At 37.6% G+C, this 23,245-nt stretch overlaps 1 protein-coding gene across 1 annotated transcript in view; it reads left to right on the forward strand.

Moving 5' to 3' along the window:
- Positions 1-10,019: 10,019 nt before the first annotated feature.
- The window catches only part of LOC104227656 (agamous-like MADS-box protein AGL27), a 30,593-nt gene continuing 17,367 nt past the window's right edge, over positions 10,020-23,245 (forward strand). The window contains exon 1 of the mRNA XM_070155386.1: positions 10,020-10,501. Coding sequence (XP_070011487.1) covers positions 10,317-10,501 — 185 coding nt within the window. The 5' untranslated portion in view covers positions 10,020-10,316. The remainder of the gene's footprint in view (positions 10,502-23,245) is intronic.

A 23,245-nucleotide genomic window follows, 5' to 3' on the forward strand; every position in this document is an offset into this window, starting at 1 on the left:
GGCTTCAAACACAAGTCATTCCAAATAGAGGAAGTTTCAGGAGACTGATGAGGATGTCACACATTGTATCGGAGTAGGATGGATGAAATGAAGGCTAGCTTCTAGTGTCTTGTGTGATAAGAATGTGCCACTACTTAAAGATATGTTCTATAAAGTGGTGGTTAGACTGACTATGTTGTATGGGGCAAAGTGTTGGTCAGTCAAGAACTCTCATTTCCAGAAGATAAAAGTAGTTGAAATGAAAATGTTGAGACGGATGTGCGGACATATTTGATAAGATTAGGAATGATTTTTTTCGCGAGAAGGTGGGGTGGCTCTCGTGGAGGATAAGCTACGGGAGGCGAGACTCAGATTTAAAGAGGAGAAGCACTGATGCCTAGTTAGGAGGTTTGAGAGGTTGGCCATATTGGGTAGTAAGAGGGGTAGAGGTAGGCCAAAGAAGTATTGGGGAGAGGTGATTAGATAGGACATGGCGCTGCTGAAGCTTACCGAGGACATGTCCCTTGATATGAGGGTGTGGAGGTCGAAAATTAGATTAGAAGGATAGTAGGTACCTTTCGCTTTGGTTTCTTTCTCAGATCGGTAGCATTAGTGTTAGTTTGGTGTTCCTTTTACTCGTAAATTGATATCTTTACCTACTGTTTTATTGATATCTTTCACTTTGGTCTCTTAATATTTTGTTGTTGTTACTATTTGTGGCCAATGCTTCTTTTCATCTACTCTCTAGTCGAGGGTCTATCGAAAACTAGGGTAGGGGTAGAGTCGGCATACAAATTACCCTCCCTAGATCCCACTTGTGGGAACTCACTGATTTTTTTTTTGTTTTTTGTTGTTGTTGTTGTTACTCGAAAGGGGTAGATATAACATCTTGAACCATATTACATCTAAGTTGGACATGCATGCAAGAATCAAGATGTTAGTATGAATTTGCAGCTATCGCTCAAATAGGATAGTAGTATAAATGCCTCTTTGGAATGAGTTTTTAGTTATTATCCGACTTTATTTAAGGACACACTATCTATTCCTTCTTCGATGTGGCTTGTTGATCCATGTCAAAGCGGTTCTCCTTAGTCCGAGGAATATTTGGCTTCTTAATGTTGAACATATTTTGTATCACTCATGGAGGCATAAAGTCTCTACGCCAAGCTTGTCACGCCCCAACCTCGGGGAGCATGACCGGCGCTCCACCAAGGTAACCCGGTCGAGCAAGCATGTACAATACCTCCTACCCGAACTCCCTCATGATCAAGGAGAAGATCTATTTCATTGAGGCATAAAGTCTCTGCACCAAGCTTGTCACGTCCCAACCTCGGGGAGCGTGACCGGTGCTCCACCAAGGTAACCCGGCCGAGCAAGCACGTACAATACCTCCTACCCGAACTCCCTCATGATCAAGGAGAAGATCTATTTCATTAGTTAGACAATGAGGAGGATCATGTGAACAACATCAATTCATTATCATTAGTTACATCATTTTAAGTCTCAAAACACATACACTTTCATAGTTCGAAGTGGTACATGTGGTACAAATATAACATTACTAGTTTGACCTTCCCAACACCAACATACTACCCATACTATGTCTACGGAGCCTCTAATATATACCAAGGATTACAATGATAGTGCCGACAACAAGGCTCCGGCTATACCTCAAAACTAAATGTATAAGGAGCAAAAGATATACGGCCCCGAAATGAAGTGGGCTCACCAAGACAGTTGGGAAGAGGGTGTGCTGCTATCACTGATCTAGCCACCTGTTGTGGAACCACCTGCATCCATTAAAGATGCAGCGCCCCCCGACAAAAGGGGCATTAATACATGTCGAATAGTACTAGTATGAAAACCAAACACCCCCTTTAAGGATTGGAAGTGCAACATGAATGTGACGAATCATGGAAGCAATAAAAGATCTTAAATAGCCATTAAAAACCATAGCCAATTTAATTTAAAACTCTCAATAACATTTATAAATTTCAAGTTGGGAATACTCTATATGACCTCTACCACAATGCCACAGTCTCTACACAAAGCGGCCCTGCCGCCTCACCCCAATGTGTGCGGGTGGAGGTGTAATCACAATCATAATCTCTACACAAAGCGGCCCCACCGGCTCACCTCAATGTGTGCGGGTAGGGGTGTATTCACAATCACAACCTCTACACAAAGCGGCCCCGTCGCCTCACCCCAATGTGTGCGGGTGGGGATGTATTCACAATCACAATCTCTACACAAAGCGACGCCGCCACCTCATCCCAATGTGTGCGGGTGGAGGTGTATTCACAATGCCACACTTCGGATTCCCAAAACGATAATAGTTTGTACAAAAGATTTCTTTTTGAATCAACCATTTGGCACCTTTGGCCTTAACAAGTATAAGTTCATAAGATTTCATTATATGTGAAATAAGAATTTGATCACATTGATTTCGTACTAAGCTTTCTTCCCCAAATGGGTATAACATAATTAAGTCAAAGAGGGAATCATTAACACATGAGGTTTCTGACACGTTATGCTATTTGAGAGTCAATTTACTAGCTTGAATATCCCACCTCAATAGTGTTTCAAGTTCGAACTACACGCGATGGAGTTTTGTAAGAATTCCTGGATTCCGATACTAGAAGAAGAGTTGAGCATTCATACCTCGAAAGAGCCTTCCATGGTGTAACAACGTCTCGACACTCCTAACGATGCCAATCTATAAAAGAGAGGAGAATAACAAGCACGATTAGAGGAATTCGTATGGCAAGAGCTGCTACAATGACAACCCAACCTTTCCTCAACCAATTCAACAACAAAACCACCCAAGGTTGTTCAACAATTTCCCCACAATCCCTATTAGCTCATGCATGTGATGTGTCTACTCTCGTCACTCATAACCAACCCAAAATTCGAAATTGGAGAACTGGGGGAAGAAATTCTTACCTTTTAGTAACCCTAGCAAGTTCCTTTTGATGAAATTCCAAGGCTTGATTTAAGTTGAGTAGTGAAATCCTTGAATCCTCCCTTCTCTCTCTAAAATAGCTTTCTCCTCTCTCTAAAATATCAGCTAACCCCTCAAAATGACCTCTATGGCTAATTAAAACGAAATGGGATCGGGTTATAAAATTAGAAAAATGAAGCCCGATGCAGATCTGTAGTCGCATAACACTTCTGCGGTTCGCAAAGTGGACCGCATAATGATCCTATGGGTCTGGGCACTTCTGTGCAGGTATGCGACAGGTCTGCGGTCTGCAGGCCAATTCTGCGGTTGCATAATGAACCGCAGAACCTCCCTCCGAAATTCCTCATGCTGGTTCTGCTACGGATGTGCGGCCCATGAAACGATTATGCGGTCGCATAATTGACAGCAAAACAACCTCCAAAATTGGCCCATTTCTCTGCTTCACTCTGCGGCGGATCTGCGGTCCGCAAATCAGTTCTGCGGTCGCATAATGGATCGCAAAAACGCCCTGTTCTGCAACAATTTTTCTTCACTCCCCAACTCTCTGTTCAACCCAAAAAAGTCTGTACCATCAGCCTACCTCGGCACCATTGCAATCGTCCCTTGCATCCTTCCGGGGTAATTCAGACACTTATTTTTCAATTTTTTTGTTTTTGATAATAAGGATAGCGATAAGGGTTGATGTTGGATGGTTTTGAGTTAGAAATTGGATAATGGAGTGGGAGTGTGGGTGAAAAGATGGTAAGGAATTGGGGTTTTCAAGAATTGGTTCAAAACAATCTCCAAGAGCATGGTTAGGAAGTGCAACAGATCATTCTGTTTTTTATCGGCATGATGGTCCAGATGAATGTATCTACCTGTTAGCCTATGTGGATGACATCGTCATAGCAGGTAATGACCAGGAAGGAATTCTTCAGCTAAAGCAACATCTATCCAACAACTTTCAAACCACAAATTTGGGAAAGCTAAAGTACTTTTTGGGGATTGATGTAGCACAATCCAAGACATGCATTGCAATCTTACAAAGGAAGTACGCTTTGGATATATTAGAGGAGACATGTATGACAAATTGTAAACCTGTTGATACTTCTATAGATCCGAATGTAAAACTTGTTCCGGGGGCGGGGGGGGGGGGAGGTTCCTAGATGACCCGGGCAAATATCGAAGACTAGTTGGGAAATTGAATTATCTCACGATTAAACGACCATATATTTCGTTCGCAGCGAGTGTAGGTAGCCAGTTTCTCCAAGCCCCGTGTAAAGGTTGGGATGTAGTCATCCCTATCCCCAGATACATAAAAAGAGCTCCAGGACAAGGATTGATATATGAAGTTAAGGGTCACCTCGATCTTGTTGGATATTCTGATGCATATTGGGCAAGTTCTCCATCAGACAGACGTTCTACTTTTGAATAATGTGTCATGCTTGGAAGGAACTTAAATTCTTGGAAGAGCAAAAAGCAAGACGTTGTCTTAGGATTAGATTAAATCATTGCAGTAATTAAAATAATATTACTACCAAAAATACTAATATCCTTTGAAAAAGATATGTAATGAGGTAAAAAAATAAAGTGAAACTATATTTTGTGTTTTCGAATTTTATGTTCTACTATTAGATTAAAAGTGAAAAATAGGCTAAATCCTATCAAAAATAAAAAAAAAAGTAAACATTTTAAAAATATTACTTTTAAAAGTTGCGCTGGTCAAAAATTACGTGCTTACACAATCTGAATGCATCTGCTCCATATCTCTCTCTAGTACAAGTTTCATCGATGAAACCTATTTTGTTCTTCACCAAAAGTGACATTTTCATAGAGTGACTCTACTGTTCTGATCAACAATTGAGGAACCAATGCAACTCTCGGCATGTCTGAAGGATGAACAAACAACGGCTCATCGCAATCAAGCAATTGAGTGCTTGCATGTGACGTTCCGACTCCAATTTTGGGGAGAATCACTCGTCATCCTAGTTGAATTCGTCATTGGTCAGAAATTTAGGGAAATGATGAAAATCGAAGAAAGAGACTGAATTTAGAGAAATCGAGAGTAGCTAGAAGCTTCAGATTCCCATCGAAGTGGACCTGCTCTGATACCATGTCAAAACTAACCTAGATCTGCCATGGAAATGGAGGCAAGGTCTAGTGAGAGAAAGAGAGAGAACACATAGTGGGAAATAATAAATCGTAAAGAGAGAAAAGTGTAATCTGTATTTCTTCAATTATGTTTCCAAAATACAATGTGTAACTAATATATACAAAGTCATTATTATGCTAACTAGCTAACTAACTAATAGATATATCTAGAAGTATACACATTAAATACACACCATGTACAAGATGCCTCAACTACAATTTATATCTCTACAATTTGATGTCGCAATTTTTTTTAATAACAGTGTTGTTCAGCTTTTGTGCACATCCACTATATCATGTGTCCTTAACTACCTTCTACCAAACTATATACATGGCAACTTAGTATACCAAAGCTTGATGTTGCGAGGATCTAAGCACATTTTCACCATACGAGCAATCTAGTTTCTTAATTGACATGGAGCAATACAGAGTCTCAGACAGAGGCAGATCCAGAATTTTATGGGTTCAAATTCGCAATTCTATTCCATCTCATCTAATTTAATAAGTTCAAATTTTATTATTTGTACATATTTAATAATTTTTTTTGGCCAAAATACAAAGTATAAGCGAAAGCTATGTGTTCAGTTGAAACCACAGCTTCATACACTGGATACACATTTCGAATCAGAGACAAAGTTTTATGTTCAGTTGTCATGGATTATTAGTTACAGCCTTAAATTATTCGTGGTCTTAATTACCCCCCTCAACTAGGCCTTTTGAGAGCCATTACCCCCTGGACGCTGATGTGGTAAATTGTGTGGGTGCACTCGCCTGCCACGTAGATTTTTCTGTATATGTGGCATTTTTTAAAAAATAAAATATATTTTTACCTTTTTAAGTATGTTACTTTTTTAGATATTTTTTTCGAATACAATTTATAATAAAACTTGGATAGAACTATATTATTTAGGCTGATTTTTTTTATTTGGATAAAAATAATAAAGTTTTAGTTAATCTTTTTTTGAATTTGACCTAAAAATAAAGATTTATACAATTGAAATAAATAGTCAATTCATTTAAAAAGTTATAAAAATACATAGTTTGAATTTAATTATTTTGGTTATAATTTTTTATATAGCTCTAAATTATGGTGCTCTAAATTTTTTTTTTTTTTTTATAGATTTTACCTGAAAAAGTAAAAATACACAGTTAAAATAAATAGTCATTGTATCAAAAGAAGAAACAAACAGTGTACAATTACAAAAAAATAATTTACTCTATGGATACATCTTTAGAGCAATAAAAAAGGGCAGCTCGGTGCACTAAACTCCTGCTATGCGCGGGGTCCGGAGAAGGGCCGGACCACAAGGGTCTATCGTACGCAGTCTTACCCTGCATTTCTGCATTCAGTTTTTTTAGAGCAATAAGTATGTTAGAAATAATAAGTTATTTCTTGCAATTGTTCACTCTCTTTATTTCTTCTTTTGATGCAATGACTATTTATTTCAACTGTGTATTTTTACTTTTTCAGTTAAAATATGTAAAAAGTATATTTTTAGAGCACCATAATTTGGAGCTATATAAAAAATTATAGCCAAAATAATTAATTTCAAACTATGTATTTTTACAACTGTTTAAATGCCTTGACTATTTATTTTAATTGTATAAATCTTTATTTTCAGGTCAAATTCAAAAAAAGATTAACTAAAACTTTATTATTTTTAGCCAAATAATTTTTTTAGCCTAAATAATGTAGTTCTATCCAAGTTTTATTATAAATTGTATTCGAAAAAAATTATATAAAAAGGTAACATACTTAAAAAGGTAAAAACATATTTTATTTTTCAAAAAAATTCCACATATATAGAAAAATCAAAGTGGCAGGCGAGTGCACCCACACAATTTGCCATATCAGTGTCCAAGGGGGTAATATCTCTCAAAAGGCGTAGTTGGGGGGGGGGTAATTAAGACCACAAATAGTTTAAGGTTGTAACTAATAATCCGTGACAAGGTTAGGGGGGGGGGGGGATAAGGCATTTCTCCAATAAAAGTTATCGTAGCATGGATGGATACAGATATGGGTGGGCATATTTCGGTCGAAACCGAATAAACCGACCGAACCGATTTTTTTTTTATTTCGGTTTAAAATTTTAAAATTTCGGTTTTTCGGTTCGGTTTTCGGTTATTAAGTTTTTTAGTTCGGTTAACCGAAAAACCGAATTATTAGCATATATGTTCTTTAAGTTATATATAGGCTAAGCCCATAGGTAATAAATTAATGGAATTTTTACCTCCTATAGCAAAGGTTAACACCTTATTTATTTTAAATAAATACCATTTAAAAAAGTTATATTCTATAGATACCTTTTAAGGTTTATATCAAAATATTTAATTTTGGTTACCTCCTAGCCCTAAGCCACTAAATACGCTAATCAGTTACACTATTTTCTTTCTCTCTCTACTTTGATATATCTCATTCTCTTCCCCCACCTCATTAAAATTTTCGATCTCCTCCTCTTTCCACCGGATGTGTTTCTGCATTAAAATGGCTTTTCCAATTTATCCAGGGAGAGACGTTCCTTATGCGAAGTCAAGGACCAGTTTCAATCGAGATTTACAAATGTCAAGAAGCCATAGTCACGAACATACTCGAACTGCTGCTGAGAATGGACCTCCCTTGCTTACTTGACGAAACAAGAGTGCTAGATGCAATGCTACCGAAGATTGTTTTTGTGACTGGAAAGATGTGAATATAGTTTTTATTGCCAAACAACTCAGAGTGAAATTTCCACGAAGGCGGCGCGTTTTCACTACCGGCTTCCGGTGAACGGCAGATTCGCCAGAAATTAGGGTTTGTTTTTGAACAAAGACGATAGAGTTTGGGGCTGAGCAACTTGATTTCCTGTTAATATATTTCAATGTATTTTCATGTATTTCATTGTCTTTTTTTTCATTGTAATTCAATGTATCTCGTTGTATTCCATGTATTTTATTTTATTCACTGTCTTTTTTTCTCATTGTATTTCAATGTATCCCCACGTATTCTATGTATTTCATTGTATTCACTGTCTCTCTATATGCCATGAATGTATTCATAAGTTTTTTTTAATTAATATAATTTATGTATTCAGATGTATTATATAATTTCTCTGAAGATTGCTATGTTTCTGGGGTATTTTTCGGTTGAGAATCTTTTTTATAACTGAAAATACAAAATTTGTGTGTTATAATTGAGTTTGTTGAGTTATATTAGGAGTCTATTGTGATAATTGATTCACTTTCCGTTTTAAAAACAGTGTAATCCCCTATTTCACGCCGTGAATACAGTCGAATACAATAATCTGTCCAACTATAATCACATGTTTCACTCCATGAATACAGTCGAATACAACAACTGATTAGCTGGACTTCCCTGATTCACGCCTATTTTTGCTACTGTATTCATGAATACAATAGCTTAAATACATCTTATAACCACATAAAAGGTATCTATAATCCGTAATATAGCAAATGGTATCTATAGATGACTAATTACTACTAAAAGATAATGCTTTATGAAAATTTCTCTAAATTAATACTATTAGGTCCAATCTATCAAAGACTCAACCCAATTGAGTAAGTCCATCAACTTTCCAATCTTAAAGACTTTCAGTCTATTAAAACTTCCATAGCATATATGATAGATACCGGGAGAATTTTACACAGAGTTGTAATTTACACTATGTTTGAATTTTATGATCCATAATAGTATGCAAAGTTTAGTCTATTTTTTTTCTTCTATAAACACAATATTTCCAACAATTTCGAAGTTTTGGGAAAAATCAACTAATTCACCGGTCGTATTATTACATAGAAGGAGTCCAATATGATAATGTTCAAATCGAAAATCGAACCGAAATTAGAAAAATCGAACTGAACCGAAGTTATTTCAGTTCGGTTTCGGTTACTACTTTTACAAAACCGAAAATCGAACCGAATTTCTTCAAACCGAATCGAACCGACCGAATGCCCACCCCTAGATATAGACTAAAACGGATAAAATAGTTTCATTCTCTACAAGTAGAGTAAAAATGATGCAAATAAAAAACTACGGAATGATAATACTTCTGCTGCCTGTTGGATTTATGGCAATTTTTAACGATCATATATACGGTGGATACCTATATTCCAACAAATTAAAATTTCATATCAAAACATATATGATACTAGGAGCGACGGGGAAGATGTTTTAGACGTTTATAATTTAGTGTATATCTAACACATATTTAAAAAGATAGATCCTTACCTAATAACTTATCACTAATGAAATGTTTTGTGAATTAAAATTTAAAATTTATTTAAAGTGGCAATTATTTTTTTGTATTAAGAGCATTGAATATACACTTACAAAATTTCTCTCTCTTTTTTATTCTAAGTTGGGCAAATAGATTTTTGAATTTTAATTGCTATTAATAAATTAATTATTGATATGAATAAATTATTTTTACATTTATTTCATTATTAAATATCTTAACTTATATATTTCATTTTTATTTTTTGCTCTTTTTTATTCCAAAAGTAGGTATTTATTTATTCTATAGATAGGTTCCTAATATAGATTTAAAAAATCATAATATTAAAAAATAAAAATAAAAAACTGATAATATACAGGATAAATAAAACATTTTAAAAAATAGGGAAATATCTATTGTACAAAATTGTAGGGGGTCTAATTTTTTAAAAAATTTAAAGCAAAGTTGAGTTATATACTTAAACGATTTTCAATAGAAAGTAAAAGAAGCGAGTCAAAGGAGCTATCACCCGGTAATTTAATGATTCCAAAGTTCAATTGTAAAATAGGGAAGTATTTCTACTTCTTCCAATTTTCCATTTCCAGCCAATCAGCTGAAAATACGGGACTACGCGGCCAACGCAGCAGTGTCAGTCAGTCCTGCAGCCACGAAATTCGCATAATTGGGCGGGTTTTTGGTGCCTTCCTATTAAGTCGAAAGTGTGAATACATCTCGACAGTTTAATAAATTTGCCATTTACTGCTCTAGCAGTGTTAAAACGTAAGCAGAAAAAGATGGTGGAAGTGAATACTGGAGAGAGTGGTTGGGCGGGGGAGAACAGTGAAACATCTTTTCTCTGTGAATAGTGAAAGATTAAGAGGAAAAAGAAGTTGTCAACGTTATAAAACCCCAAGATATGATGATAGTGATACGAAGCAATACATAGAAACGGAAATCTCCACAAAAAAAATTTCCAATTTGGGGCTTGGCTTGGTTGGTAGAGTAGTTCAGATTTTGAGGGGAATTAAATAAGAATGGGGCGGAAGAAGGTGGAAATAAAGCCAATCAAAGACAAGAACAGCAGACAAGTGACGTTTTCAAAACGGAGGAAAGGGCTTCTAAAGAAAGCCAAACATCTCTCCATTCTTTGCGACGTCGATGTTGCTGTTGTCGTCTTCTCCAACCGTCGCAGACTCTACGACTTCTCCAGCACTAACAGGTTCTTCCTTAAAACTCTTCATATCATTAGATCTTCCTTCTTAATTAACAGTCGTTCCTATTTTCGCTACTCTTTCTGTATTTTCTGTTTGTTTGTACTTATCCTGAAGCTGCACTCGATTATTAGATCATATATTAACTCTGCAACCCTAGAAATTCGAGAAGCATTACCGTGATACGTGCTAAATCTCTAGGATGACACCTAGCGATAAATGCTGACGCAGACACGCTTTGCATTAATTTACTCAGGGTTACGGACTTACGGTCAGTCTTTGGCTGTTAGTATCTGAGTGTTTTTTTTGCTTGTGATTATAGCGGCGGTAAGCAGTTTGCGCCTATCACGAGGCCTTTCTTTTTGCTAGTTCAAATAATTATGACATGAATATAAGGAACCGCCTTCTTGAACATTCATAAGCCTGCCGAATATTTGAGGATCTTAGCTACCTTTAATATTTCTCATGTTGAGGATATTCTGATAGTATTATTCTTCTGTATAAAGAATCATAAGAATCATGTATTGGTAAAAATCCGACCGCCACGGCCAAGCTGACCAACGTCCCGCCCAAACGATAAGGCAGCAAAAGACGACATGGCCTACTCTACATCCGGCACTCTCGATACCCGTCGAGTCAAAAGGAACAATGTCCAGAGGACGACCAAGGCATACTTGGTGTGAGAGAGCGTCATACCAAGTAAATTGCAAGTGTGCCTTGAGTTATAGCAGGGGAAAACCTTCGATGAGGGGGGCTCCTTTCCTCCTCTCTCCTAAATTCTCTCCTTGTAATCTTCGTGAGAAAGAATTAATCTCCAGGAAAACGTGTAAAATTGCCTCTCCCATTGATTAATGGGAGCCACAATGAAGAGTTTCAATAAGATCGATTATCTCTATTTTATTTCATATACTATTTTTCCAATTAGCTCATTGATCTGGAATTTATTATGTCTAACTAAGATTTATCCCTTCATTTTCTCTAATTGATTTGTTCAAGAAGGTCACAATATCTTTTGAGTCAAACATTTTGGCGCCGTCTGTGGGGATTTCTTAGTGAAGTTTCCTAGTCTCTTCCAGATCAAAGACAAGAAACACGATTACCCGCCAGAAAGAGCGCTAAGGCAAAACCCAACCCACGCAGGACAAAGTCGCAGCATGGAAGGGGAAAGAGAGTTGAATAGAGTCACCAAATTTAGAAATCCTCGCCCCATCAACCGTCGAAATACCAAACAAAACGAGCAACGTTACAAACCTGCTCTCATTCACCGTTCCATCGGATGGGGGTAAGGAAAATATCATTTTAACTCACCTTCTGCTCTTTGCTCAAGCAGGAACACAAATGCCGCGCGGGCAAACGAGCAAAGAAACATCTCAATCAAAGAATGAGAAACTACTACAAGACAACCGAAATATCGCCCGTTGATAACATCTTCAGGCCGGAATCAGACAAAGGAACTCCAGTATGGGCACAAAATAAAAGCGAAACAACAACGTTTCATACTCTTCGACATTAAGCCCTCCGATACAAACAATATCAAGCAAACCGGGACTCCCTCGGAGGATGCCTGACTCTCCAAAAGCTGGGACTGATGACGGGCTACTATTTCGATAAGTTCGAAATAACACCCTTTAAGGCCAAGGGCCTTCTCCCCCCCCAAAAAAAGAAGAGTTCGATCTCGATCGAACGACGACGGGCTACTATTTCGATAAGTTCGAAATAACACCCTTTAAGGCCAAGGGCCTTCGCCAAAAAGAAGAGTTCGACCTCGATCGAACGACGACAGACTACTATTTCGATAAGTTCGAAATAATACCCTTTAAGGCCAAGGGCCTCCCCCCCAACCCAAAAAAAAAGAAGAAGAGTTCGACCTCGATGGAACGACGACGGGTTACTATTTCTATAAGTTCGAAATAACACCCTTTAAGGCCAAGGGCCTTCGCCAAAAGAAGAGTTCGACCTCGATCGAACGACGACGGGCTACTATTTCGATAAGTTCGAAATAACACCCTTTAAGGCAAGGGCCTTCCCCCCAAAAAAAGAAGAGTTCGACCTCGATGTAATGACGACGAGCTACTATTTCGATAAGTTCGAAATAACACCCTTTAAGGCCAAGGGCCTTCGCCAAAAAAAGAAGAAGAGAGAGTTCGACCTTGATCGAACGACGACGGGTTACTATTTCGATAAGTTCGAAATAACATTCTTTAGGGCTGCGAGCCATCGCCAAATAGAAAAGTTCGAAATACATCTAAGGCCAAGTGCCGTCAGAAAACAAAAAGGGAAGGAAAGACCGTGACTCGCCATACAAGAATCTATCCCGTACCAAAATCACGAAAAGCGAAAGCAAAGATAAAGTATAAGGTAGATAGCAACGAAAAATTTCTTCTTTATACAAAGTCACCGCGCTAACGGTCGCAGATTACATACAACCCAAGCCAATAATTTAAAAAAAAAAGAAGAAAAAGAAAAGATAGGAACAACGACAACCTATGATGAATAAAAAAAAAGCAAACAGAAAACAAACTAAGACAACATTATTTCACTCGGCGTCATCACCGCCACCATCATCGCCATCATATCCAAGAAGCTCACCCTCATCATCCTCGGCCTCCGGAATCGCAGAGTCATAACCACAGTTGACACGAGCCTCTCGCACCTTTGCTCGTGCTTCTTCATATGCGGCCTCAGTAACATTGCCCGCCTCCCCCAGACTCTTGTATATATCTCGCTGAGCTTCAGCATGAACCCAACGCTCGTGTAAGCGGCGGGGAACAGTGGCAGAGGAAGACTCAATCTGAGCCAACAGTCGCTCCTTTTCAGCCTCAAGAGCCGCGACCCGATCACCTAAGGTCGAAGTTTCCCGGTCGATCTCATCAATGCGCTCCTCAAGCCTCGCCTCCATTAGCGTTGCCGTCGCTCTCTCCGACTCCTGCTCGGACTGGAGGACGCATATAGTGTTCTCTAAGGCCGCCGCCCTTGCTGAAGCCGCAGACCAGGCACTCTCGATACTCTCCAACCCGGCGACCTTTCTCTCCAACTCTGCCATCTTTCCCATCCACTCTGCACTCATCGCCTCGACCTTGATGAGATTCTGATCCATCTCGGCCAGCATTGACCTCAGTCTCCCCTGCAGATAGTCACACTCCCTTTTCCCACCTCGAGCTCTTCATCCTTCGCGCGAAGTTGCTCTTCGAGCACACTGTTCCTGCGTAGGGGTGTTCATTAAAACCTGAAAAACCGAACCAAACCGACCAAAAAAATCGATACTTTTTGGTTTGGAATTTTAAAAACCGTCCAAATTTGGTTTGGTTTTGGTTTTAATAAAAAAAATCGAACCGAGCCGACTATAGGAGTAGCTATATCAAATTTATTATTACACCTACATATATGCATATTTTTATACAAAGTTTCAAAAAATTTATGGTAAATGTTAATAGTTTGCACTTTTAATATAGTTCTTTACCTTTGCATTCTAGTTTGATTTGTAGTTTTCTTTTGTTTAGTGTAACAATCTATTTTGTGTTAAAAATAATATATTTTTAATTGAGTCCTTAAGTTATCCATCACTATTTGATTCAATTATCATCAATATATCTTGTTAAATAATAGATTTCTCAAAGGACAATTGATTTGATAGTGTTACATTGAAAATGTGGTCGCCAGAATATGTGTTTGGTAGTGTATGTCTTATATTTAAGAAAAAACCGGCAAATAACCGAAAAAACTGAAAAATCGACATAAACCGAATCGAGAAAACCGACTTAATTGGTTTGGTTCTAATATTTGAAAAACCGACTTACTTGGTTTGGTTTCTTTTTAGGGAAAAACCGATCCAAACCGAACCATGAACACTGGCCTCCATCAACTGTTGATCTCTTTTCTCCAATTCCTCGCCAAGGGATCGAGCACCAGGATTCTCCCTCAGTCGCTCGTGCATCTCACTGCACTTGTTGCGATAGCGCCGATACTTTTCCAACGTCTTCATGAAAATCTTGGCCCGAATGTCGGTCCTGCACATACTCTCCACTTCCACCATGTACGTCTGAAAGACGAGAAGACGAGTTAAAGCCATATCAACAAGAAAAATGAGAAAAGTATAAAAGAAAAGTGCAACATACTCTCAAGCCCATAGCGGCCACCTCATTCATCAAATCGATATTTGGAACGTTCCGGAGAGCCTCGTTCTCGGCAGCAGAACACAAAATGTCGAACTGTGGCACCAGATCCTCCGTGTCCCCCAGGAGATTAACATCCGAAGAAATCTCAAGAATACGGGCCGGTCCTCCCGCACGAACCACCGAATGGGTAATACCCTCCTCAAACATCCTAACATCGTTAGGATCGAGGTCTGACTCGGATTCATAGTCATCGACAACAACGCCCTTTCCTCTTTCAGCAGCTGATGAGGAGGCACGACGAGGTACGAAGGATGAGGGTACATCCGAAACCACAACGGCAGCCTCGAAAATCTGGCCCCCCGTCGTGGCAGGTTGCTGATCAACGACAATAGTGGGAATCTCCGTCGACGGGGCAGATACGACGGCTGTCTCCATCTCTACGGGCGGGGCAATGTCAACCCCCGCCGCAGATTCTGTTGAGGGTGAGTCGTCCAGGTGAATCACAGTCGGAGGGGCTGCCTCGAATTCCACTCGCCGCCTTTTAGACGGCCCTTCTTCTTCCTCAGCACGGGGAGACTCACCCGTCGGACGAGCAACACGAGTCCGAACCTCAGTTTGAAAAGTGGCCTCCGCAGGAATAACCATAGCTGCCGACTCGACTGAAGCAACCCTCGACGAAGGCCGAGCGGCCGGTGCTGCAACAGGGCGAGCAGACAATGCCGGCTGACGAAAAGCCAATGGAGGAGCCCTCGCTCTCCGCACTCTCCCTGGCATCGACAAACATCATATACGAAACTAAGTGAAAAGAGAGAAAAAAAATAGCAAACAGAAACGACATCTCACCTGTAAGGGGCCTGCGTCCAAATTTTTCATAAAAGGTCGATCAGGTGCGAACCCCCGCCGTATGGGGAAGGATGGCGCTCACCCACTCGCGGATACCTTCGACAGATGGAGGAGGCAATTTCTCGGCTGCAGAGACATAACATGGTTTAGTACTGTAACAGAAAATGGTCGGATATATCTCCGACTAAAAACATAAGAAACTTACGTGCAAAGTTCCACTTCTCAGGGAACCCCGTTGGATCTGCCACAATGTGCTCAGTCCGCACATAGAAATAATTCTCGTAGAAACGACGGTTAGCCCCATCGTCCATTTTCACCACCAGACTCTTCGACCCCCGAGGATGCATGTGAAGCATCGTGCCGCGGATAAGCTGAGGGGCGAAGATATTGAGCATGTGATCCAAAGTGATCTCACGACCGGCGAGTTCCGCAAACTTGAGCAACATAAGGAACAGCTTGTACAGGTATGGCGAAAGTTGGGCGGGGCATACCTCGTAAAAACGACAGAAATCTACCACCAGGAAAGGGAGAGGAAATGTGTATCCAATAAGAAAGGGGTAGGCGTAAAACACGTAGTACCCAGGACGGTCGAAATGAACTATGTCGTTCCCTATCGCCGGTCGCATGTCAACGTAACCAGGGATCCCCCACCTAACTTTCAACTCTACAATGTCTTCTTCTTTCATAATAGAAGGGACGGGTTCCGGCTCGGTCTAAGGAGTTGACTCTCACTTACCTAAAATTCATGTCATTGTGTATCCACTAAAAGTTTTAAAGTTATCTTTCTGCAGTATTAGTTTTTCACTAGTGTTATCAAAGGCGAAAAGCGGATAAAACCTCTAAGGTCCATTGGGGTTTTAAGTAAAAAGCGCAAATAAAGCGTGGTCTTTTATGAAGCAAGACGCAAAAGGAGAAAAAATATGATTATGTATGTGTAGTCCAAGATTAATAATTATCTATACTATATTAAAAGCACAAAGGCCCTTAGCGAAATGTCGTTCGCCTTTTTTACCCTTTTAAAATATAGTTCATAATGGACAAAATAGTCATTAGATTTTACTAATATTTAGGAATAGTCATTTAATTATTTTCCTAATATGTAGGAGTATTTATTTATTTATTTTCCTAATATTTAGAATTTTAATTTTTTAATTCTGGAATTTCTACACATTTCAATCCAAACTAGAAAAGTTTCGTTCGCTTTGTATTTGTATATATGATATAGGAGTAAACGTTATGTTTTCTTTTACTAAAAGTAATAATAGTAATAACGTATTAATAAATATGTATAGAATATATAAATAATGTATTTGATATTCTATATTATTTTCTAGAAGCATAATGTATAATTAGGTGAATGACAGATAAAACAAACAAATTATAAAGATTATAATTATGTAATTTCACAAAGCTGTTTGTTGACCAAGTTTTATTCCAAAAAGATCTAATAATGTACTGTAAATTAAAATAATTATTTATTTTTTAACATTTAAGACTTTAAGTACCTAAATTTTTTATTAAATTTTTCTATTTGAATTATGTAGGACTCCTAATATTAGAAATTTAAAATTGAATAAGATTTTGCTTATGTTGTAATATTTATCTATCTATCTATATATATTAAAGGCTTTCATTTAATTTTATTTTATAATTCAAGGCACATTAATATAATATTTATGTAATTTTTAAGAATTTTATATTCATTGACAGGACTACACGCACAATGCGCGTACCCTATTACTAGTAAGCATGAATAAACAACATATGGACAAAGAAATTGAAAAATTGCAATAAAGTAAAATTTCAATTGTTTAGTATCGCCTCCTCAGGATGACACTCATAGCAAGGAAAAGTATGTCCTAGAGCCTTGATGATGACATTGAACCACCCGCTAAGCGAGGCAAAGCGTTCAACACGTTTTGCGCCTTGCTTCAAGGCTTAAGCGCGCTTTAAGTGCGTCTTTGACAACACTGTTCTTCACCTCTTAATTTTTCAAATAGTTTAGATATTTTCAATTTTACAGTGAAGCAACAAGTTGATGCTCTAATTTAACTCCAAAAGTTTGGCAATGTATTGATTTCTAAACTCCAAAAGTCGCTTCGAGGCTTAAGCGCGCTTTGACAACATTAATTTTAGTTGCATAAGCAATCATAATTCTTTAGTTTGCTTCTCTCCTACTTAATTTGCGAACATTTGTATTCTTTAGGAAATGAATAGTTTCTTTAAGTCGTTATTTTTTCTTAATACTTTTTACCCTCAAGAAAGCATCTTTGGATCTTGTCCTGGTCGATATCACCTAATAACTTGAATATGCCGATGCCGAGGATAAGATTAAGGATCCAATTTTCATAAACTGGGATCTCGAACGGGGAGTATCATATGAGGATCTTTTCTAGAAGGCAAAGGATATTCATGATATTTAAAACCAATATAATCTATTTCAAAAGATTTGAGGCAATTGAGAATTTTCGCTCGAGGTTAAAGGAGTTGGTCCAGAATATCATGAGAGAGCCACTGAAAGAGATAAATGTCAAAGTCAAACTATATTTGACATAATTAAATATCTTACACTTAAAGTGCTTTCATGGATGTGATATGTAGTCGAGTCACAAGAACTCTTCTATTCTTTTCTAAGGAAATGGATGGACACAGCCCCTAACAAAGTATAACTGACATATGAAGACTTATCTTTTCTCTTGAAATGATCAAAGGTGAAGGACTTCTCGAGATTCAAGCAATTGTGGATTATACAACTAGTACATTTATATATTCCTTCCCATGTTCATATTTCCTTGTGTAGGGGGGATTATAAGTTTATAACTTGTTTTTTCAGTAACTTCATGCTCCATAACTTGTGCGTGCACCTGTCAATTCCATTGCGAAGATACCCAGAAAGTATATGAATGGCGTTGTTGTTGAATTGTTAGGTTTCTTGCTTTTGTTGGTACCACTTCGTGTTACTGTTTTCTTTTCGTGGTTTATCCATTATTATATTTCTTTTTAACAATATTGTGACTATGCTTTTCCTGAGCCACGGGTCTATCAGAAACAATATCTCTACCTTCATAAGGTGGTGGGGGTAAGGTTGTGTACAAACTACCCTCCCGTACCTCACTTGTGTGATTACTCTTGATTTTTTTTTTTGTTGTTGTATCGACTAAAGAATTAATAGCAGACAAAGAAGGAGCTTCTGCTATTACTTAGCATAACAATAATTGAGTATAATTAGTGTGGAAGGAAATATCAGGTTGTGTTGAAAAAGTAGCAATTGAAGTGTTAGGTATGTCTAAAGAGTTAGGTCAAGTACCTCAACGGCATAAATCCTGGTAGGGGAATGAGAAGATACAAAGAGTTATTAAATTAAAAGAGAGTGTTATAGAAAGTTGCCAAAAGCAAAAGATGGAGAAGCATTTGAAGAGTACAAGACAGCTAAGAAGGCTACTAGTAAATCTCGATAGAGAACTCTAGATGGAACGTATCAAAATCTAGGGACACAAGAAAGGGAGAAAGAAATGTTTAAACTAGAACTCCTAAGAGAGAAGAAGAGTTAGGATTTAAACCAGGTGAAGTGTATTAAAGACGATTCTCAACAAGTTTTGATAGAGACAACGAGGTCAAGAAGAGATGATAAACTATTAGCTCAAGTTGTTTTCAACTCGAACCAAGAGAATAACATTTTTGACCTCTACATATTGGTGTATGATAGAAATCTTAGCTACACTCGTTGAGTTTGACCAACACAAGTAAATGATGCCATGAAAATTAAGAAGACCAGAAAAGCTTTAGGTCTAGCTAATGTCCCTATAGACGTTAGGAAGTGTCTTGGAGAGGTTGAAGCAGAATGACTCACCAAGCTATTCAATACTATACTAAAAAGTGGTAGCTTGTGAGTGGAGGAAGATAACCCTGATTCTAATTTATAATAATAAAGAAGATATTCAAAGTTGTATGAACTATTATGGCATTAAACTCATAAATCATACGATAAAACTCTGGGAAAAAGTAATGTAGCGTAAATTTAGGAACACGGCAAGAGTGACAGAGAATATGTTTGGATTTCTACCCCCTAGATTTGCTATAGAGGCTATATTCTTACTAAGATAATTGATGCAAATTTATCTCAAAAGAGAGAAAGATCTATACATGGTGTTTATTAACTTAGAGAAAGTAAATAATATAGTACCATGAAAGATTGTTGATGTGTGACGGGAAGAAAGAAATTCATATTAAATATATAAATGCCATAGAGGACATGTATGAAGGAGTCATCACTAGCACGAGAATAGTAGCAGGAGATACAAAACTACAAAAGAATTTTCAAGAATGGGTCTGCACTAGGGATCGACATTGAGCCCCCTACTTGTTTACCCTAGTTATGTATGAGCTCGCCAAAACAATACAAGATGAGCTTTCATGGTGTATGCTATTTGCGAATAATATTATGTTAATCGACCAAACCAACCAAGGGTATTAACCAAAAGCTTGAACAATGGAGAAACACTCTAGAGAGTAAGGGGTTTAGAATAAATAGAAGACTGAATACAAATAAATGGAATGATGGATGAAGATGTTACTCATAGCATTAAAATTGGATAGTTGAAATGGAGAAGTGCCATTAGGATGTTTTGTGATCGATGAATGCCACTTGAAGTGAAAGATAAATTATAGAACAACTATAACACTGACAATGTTGTATGGTAGTAAATGATAGGCCGTTAAAGTCCAGCATATCTACAAGATGAGTGTTGCATAGATTAGATGCTATGATGGATGTGCGATCATACAAGAGTAACATAAGATTAAAAATATTACATTCGCTAAAAGATGCATGTAGCACACATTAAGAATAAAACGAGAGAAGGTCACTTTAGATGGTTTGGTCATATCCCGCGTCGACCTATGAATGCACCGGTACATGTGTGAAACTATGGTGAGAGAAAGTGCTAAAAGAGAATGGGATAGACTTAAAATGTCATGGAGAAAGTCATCTCGAAAGATTTACAAATTCTTGACATTAATTCAAACTTTACTAAAAATAAAGGAAAAAGATCTATATTGGTAATATCTACTTTTTGAGAATTGGTTTTAGTTTGTTAGAGAAGTTCTAACATTATTATTGTTATTGTTATTGTTATTATTATTACACATTATTTTTATATATTTAACTTAGTTTTCATTTTTATTTTAATTGGTATAATGATTGTTACATAAGTTGAGATTAAATGCAAAATGAGAATTTATATGGTAGACCCCAACTTGTTTGAGACTGAGGCGTAGTTGTTGTTGTTGTTGTTGTTATGTTAATTGCTTGTCACGCCTCAATCCCGCAGAGTCACGTGATCGACGCCCGAACTCTAAGTGGGGAATCTAAGTACGTATAGAGAAACCCTACCCATTATGTTGACATATTCCTTTTATAAGAATTATGGGGAACCGGGCGTCCCAATATTATCATACAACAAAATACATAAAAATGAAATCATGAAACCATAAAGTGGCTCACACGCCTCAAATTAAGCAAATTAAAATGTTGCCTAACAAGGAATATACATCATATTACTGCCCAAATATTATTTATACACTCCACATATTGTCTTTAAAGCCTCTAAGGATGTGCAAAAGAGTAGAAATGCTCCGGAAGCAATCCAGTTATGCAAAAGAATCAATTAAATCAATGCTTCTACCTAATGATGTAGTGGGGGTCACCAAAGCAAAGTGGGGTGGAGAGAAGTCTAGCTCACATCGCCGTCACAAATAGCACTTGCATATGTAAGTAATGAAAAATTTACAACGGAGAAATGTGAGTATGACAATGTTCTTAGTAAGAATAAGCGATCCCCTTCAAGAAGAAAGGGCAAGATTTATGAAAAAATGCATAACATATACAATTTGGGATATCATATCAAGTATAGCCTTAGTAAAATGTGTAGAACAACATATTAGATTTCCTAGTTTTTCTTAAAAAAATATTTTAAAATACCTCTAGTTAAAATATCTTGAACAACATCTAAGCTCTAATATGGTGTAAGGTCTTTCGATCTAACAATATCGGGCAATACTCTATTGATAGCTCTCCAAAAAAAAGAAAGGAATACTTTTAAAACTTGTGATCTTAAACATGTCATAATATCTCTGTAGCTATACAATTATGTCATAAAGGAAAAATGAAATTTTATAGTTGAATTGCTTTATATAAAAATTCTTCTTTTTAGAATAGATTGAAAAGGAAAGAGTGTCACAAAAATAAAGCAAATAGAGTATAATGCTCTTGTAAAATGATGCGGTTAGGATTAAGGTGTCAAGTCTTAACATCGATACTTTTTCAACAAAGATGAGTTCATAGTTGTATGGAACATGCATAATAGCACGGATTAAGGTGGTTAGTTAACTGGTTCTCGAGCTGCAAGTCAAAGTTTTATCAGGTAAAAATACGATAAAGTATTGGCTTTACTCAATTAAAATGAAAATATCGATGCTAATGCATCTTTTAAGTTCACTTTAGTGCATGTAGTGTTAGATAGCTTATGTTTTGTGTCCCACTTTGAAGTAGTTGTATATGCATTGTATAGAGTATAGATAATTAGGGCTCATGTATTATAGTAGTGAATACATATCAATGATATATTTTTTTGGTGCTATTTCTCACATGATATCGGAGCAGTAGTGAGAAAAAGGCCGTTGTGCATTATTCTACTGACATCCGAGAATAAAACAGCCTCATTGTGCAATTTACCAGTCAGTTTTTGTGACGCAAACTCCAACATCACCACAAGGTTCCCGTATCACCTGCAATCAAACCCCAACAAGGTGTTAGGTAGAAGACCCAACATGCGCTGTTGGCGGTTACGGTTTTGACGAGAGTGACACATCAACGGCCACGCGTGAGATCTTCTTTCGACGTCTTTCAAGTTTGATTTTTCTTTTGCGTTGGTCGCCTATCTTTTCCGATCGGACCCATACGAATTTCTTGAGGCATCGGTCACCGAAACAATGTTTTCTGGCAAAAGCAGTGCCTTTCCAGCCTTTATTCACTATTTCAGTATTGCTTTTCGCAATATTTTGGATTAGTCACAATCATACGAGCTCGGTCCCAACCCACCGGCAGCCTTGAAAAAAGAATTCTTTCTCTCTGGAGGGCCTCATGTTATATGTACTATAACGTATTTCCAACATCATGATTTAATCAGAATTTTTGGGTTTTATACAAAATACAAAGTCAATCGTTTGTTTATTAACAAATAATTTTGCTTTGGTCCACAATTGAGAAGTTTAGGCGTCCCACTGAGATTGCTGGAGCTTCCCCGGACAGGGTTCCTTTGTTTTTGCTTCGTATCTAGCAAAACAAAGAACAAAAGAAAAGAGCAATATCATATAAGATATTATAAACAAAGAAATGAAAGAAAAACATAATTTAAAGAACAAGATATGTTTTGAAAAAGCCCGTAGTGCTTAGTGCTTCTATGACAACGGATCATGTTTTAGTTTATGCTATCTTCGTACGATAAACCGGGGGGGGGGGGATTTTTTTCATTGCGTTTGTGTCTTGCTGAGCTTTGTAAGTGATCATTTGCTTGCTCTGGCTTACCTTTTCATTTTCTCTTTCTCGTCTTTTCCTCTTTGGGGAGGCCCAAGAAGTATTGGGGCGAGGTGATCAGGCAGGACATGGCGCGACTTCAGATTTTCGAGGACATGACTCTTGATATGAAGGTGTGACGGTCGAGCATTAGGGTTGTAGGGTAGGGGGTAGTCGAGCGTTTTTCCTCTTTGTACCGGCTAATCTGATAGGAGAGGCTG

The sequence above is a fragment of the Nicotiana sylvestris genome, chromosome 8, assembly GCF_000393655.2.
Source record: "Nicotiana sylvestris chromosome 8, ASM39365v2, whole genome shotgun sequence".
In the NCBI taxonomy this organism is placed as follows: Eukaryota; Viridiplantae; Streptophyta; class Magnoliopsida; order Solanales; family Solanaceae; genus Nicotiana; species Nicotiana sylvestris.